We start from the raw sequence: 2685 nt of genomic DNA, 5'->3' as shown, positions 1-2685 counted from the left end.
AATCATAGTTCAAGATTCATGAAAAAAAGGAGTTCTGCTCAATTTCCCCAATATAAGGATGGATTAATAAATCGAAAACAACATGTGATATATATTTTGAGACAAAAGACAATTGGAACATTTGGACTTTAATTTTATATAATATTAACGTGATTGATACGATTTATCCAAAATTAAAAAATTATCATCAATCTTTAATATGGCCAAACGAATCAATAAAACAAGATAAAATGCTTAATTCGAATAGTATATTTCATATAAATACTTTAAATATAATCGTTTCTAGATAATTGTACACTTAAACTATAACAAAAGATAATCATTCGAAGGAAAGAAGTTCTTTAACATTGTTTGGATGCACCAAAACAGCCACAAGACGGGTTGTGATAACATTTGATTCACTAGCACTGATTTCCAGTTGATAAACAGTTCCATCAGGAATTACATCAGTTCCTCCTGCCATCACTCTTACAAGTTGAAAGTTGCTTTTAGACTCCTTATTGTGCTCATTCACAGCAAATGTTGCGATTCCCACAACTGTAGGATCATTTGGATTTTTTATGGGCCGCTCACCATCAAGAAAATTATGTCTCAAGCCACTCCTTGCGGAGGAGACAAGAAAGAAAGAAGAAGCAACAACAATGACTGAGAGACATGAGAGGAGGAGAAAGTTAAATTGTTGGGCCATTTTTCTTTCACCTAGTATTGTTAGAGGAGTGATTAACACTAAGTGATGTTGGACTTATTTATAGGAGAAAGTATCGTGAAATTAGTTTAGCCAGGTGAAGTTGAATATGAATAAATTATTATTTTAGTGTTATAATTAGACTATTTTGGTATAATATTTTATAATTAATAACTATCTTTGGAATTGAGAAAGAAATAGGATTTTAGAGAATACATATTAAGAAAATAATTATATGTTTTACTATTTAAAGGAACTACTATGTGATTCTACTAAATGTTTTACTATTTCATATACATTTGAAATAATTATCCCCCATCCAAAATTACACTAACTTTAAGATTATTTTATTGCATATTAAGAAAACTATTAAACTTCCTGCTATATGTTAACAGTTAAACTATATATTTACATAATATAAGGAGGTATTCGACTTTACCTTTTGTTCTATAATATCTAGCTAGACTTGTTTATTAGACAAAAATTTAATTATTTTACCTTTCATATATTCTTTACATCATTACTTACATTAGAAAACAAAAGTATTAGGAGTAAGATTTTTAATATCTTACAAAACTTTACTCCCACCCTTATATTCAATTGTTACTAATAATTTAAAAGAAATAAAATTAGACTGCCAGTTCATTTCTATGTTTAACCTCTTATGCAATTTTAAAAATACACGATAAGTAATTCACCATTAGAAAATGTGAGTTTGTTTAGATGACACATTGATCTTACGAGTAATGCTATATGTCACGATCCGGATTCCCAACCTCGGGGTTGTGATGACACCTAACATCTTCTTGCTAACCAAGCCAATATTAGGTGAAAAAATTACCTTTTTAACAATTTAAAAGAGAGTGATAACAATAGTTAACAACTAATAAAGCTGTAATACATAAAATAAAATCATAACATAGCACGGTCTAGTCTAATCCCAGAAATTTGGAGTCACCAGTACATGAGCAACTAGAATACTACAAGTATGGTCCGAACGAAATACAATTGTTTGGAATGAAATAAACAATAAAGACATAAATAAAAGGGGACTTTAGGGGCTGCGAACGCAAGAAGCTCTACCTCAAGTCTCCGATGTAGATATGATCCGAGCGAAAGCACCGCTAGACATCGTTGGGACCAATACCAGTATCTGCACAAAAAGTGCAGAAGTGTAGCATGACTACAACCGACCCAATGTACTACCGTAAATATTGAGCCTAACCCCGACAAGATAGTGATGAGGCTATGACTAGACACCTACTGAGATCTTGTGCGGATATGTACATAAAGCAATAGAAATAACAAATAGTGCATTTATCATAATAATGAGGAGGGAACATGCAGAAATGAAAGCACGGTAAAAATGGCAAGTTCAATATCACCAAGTAAACTCCTTCCAAAATAAGCAACAATGCAACCGAATAAATCACAAAATCCGAAAATCAAATAAAGCAATAAAACCAATAATGGCACAGTATCACTCTTCGTGCTTTTGCTCTCATTCTCACCATATAATAATGATATGATAAATGAAATGGTACGACATCACCCTTCGTGCTTTTACTCTCTTCCTCATATGGTATGATAAATGATAATAAGAAATCAAGTGCACGACATCACCCTTCGTATTTTAATCCTCACAATCTCTCAAATCAATGATAGTATATGCAAATGAGGTACGGCAACACCCTTCGTACTTTTTACTCTTCCTCACCGAACAACAATAATAAACCAAGGTACTAATGCAAGGCAAAAAATAAATTCCACTTCAATCATAGCATTATGATGAACAAACTCACTTTCAATATCCCATAACTTCAAAATAAACAATAAATACGAAGGCGGACAATTAGAGAAATAATAATCTAACTAAGCCATGGAAAGCATAGTCAATGCAAAAACATAATATAATAAAATAATTTTCACCTGCATGCTTTAACCCAGTGACAACGCATATATACTCGTCACCTTACATATACGTTATCCCCACACATAAT

General features: G+C 31.8%; 1 protein-coding gene across 1 annotated transcript; it reads right to left on the bottom strand.

Moving 5' to 3' along the window:
• Positions 1-319: 319 nt before the first annotated feature.
• On the bottom strand, positions 320-688 carry LOC104113420 (cysteine proteinase inhibitor 4-like). Its single transcript, XM_009623576.3, has one exon. It carries the CDS (start codon positions 686-688, stop codon positions 320-322), a length of 369 nt encoding a protein of 122 aa, XP_009621871.1.
• Between the last annotated feature and the right edge of the window lie 1997 nt (positions 689-2685).

This window comes from Nicotiana tomentosiformis, chromosome 2 (genome assembly GCF_000390325.3).
Source record: "Nicotiana tomentosiformis chromosome 2, ASM39032v3, whole genome shotgun sequence".
NCBI classification, from domain to species: Eukaryota; Viridiplantae; Streptophyta; class Magnoliopsida; order Solanales; family Solanaceae; genus Nicotiana; species Nicotiana tomentosiformis.
This window is presented reverse-complemented; position numbering and strand designations above follow the sequence as displayed.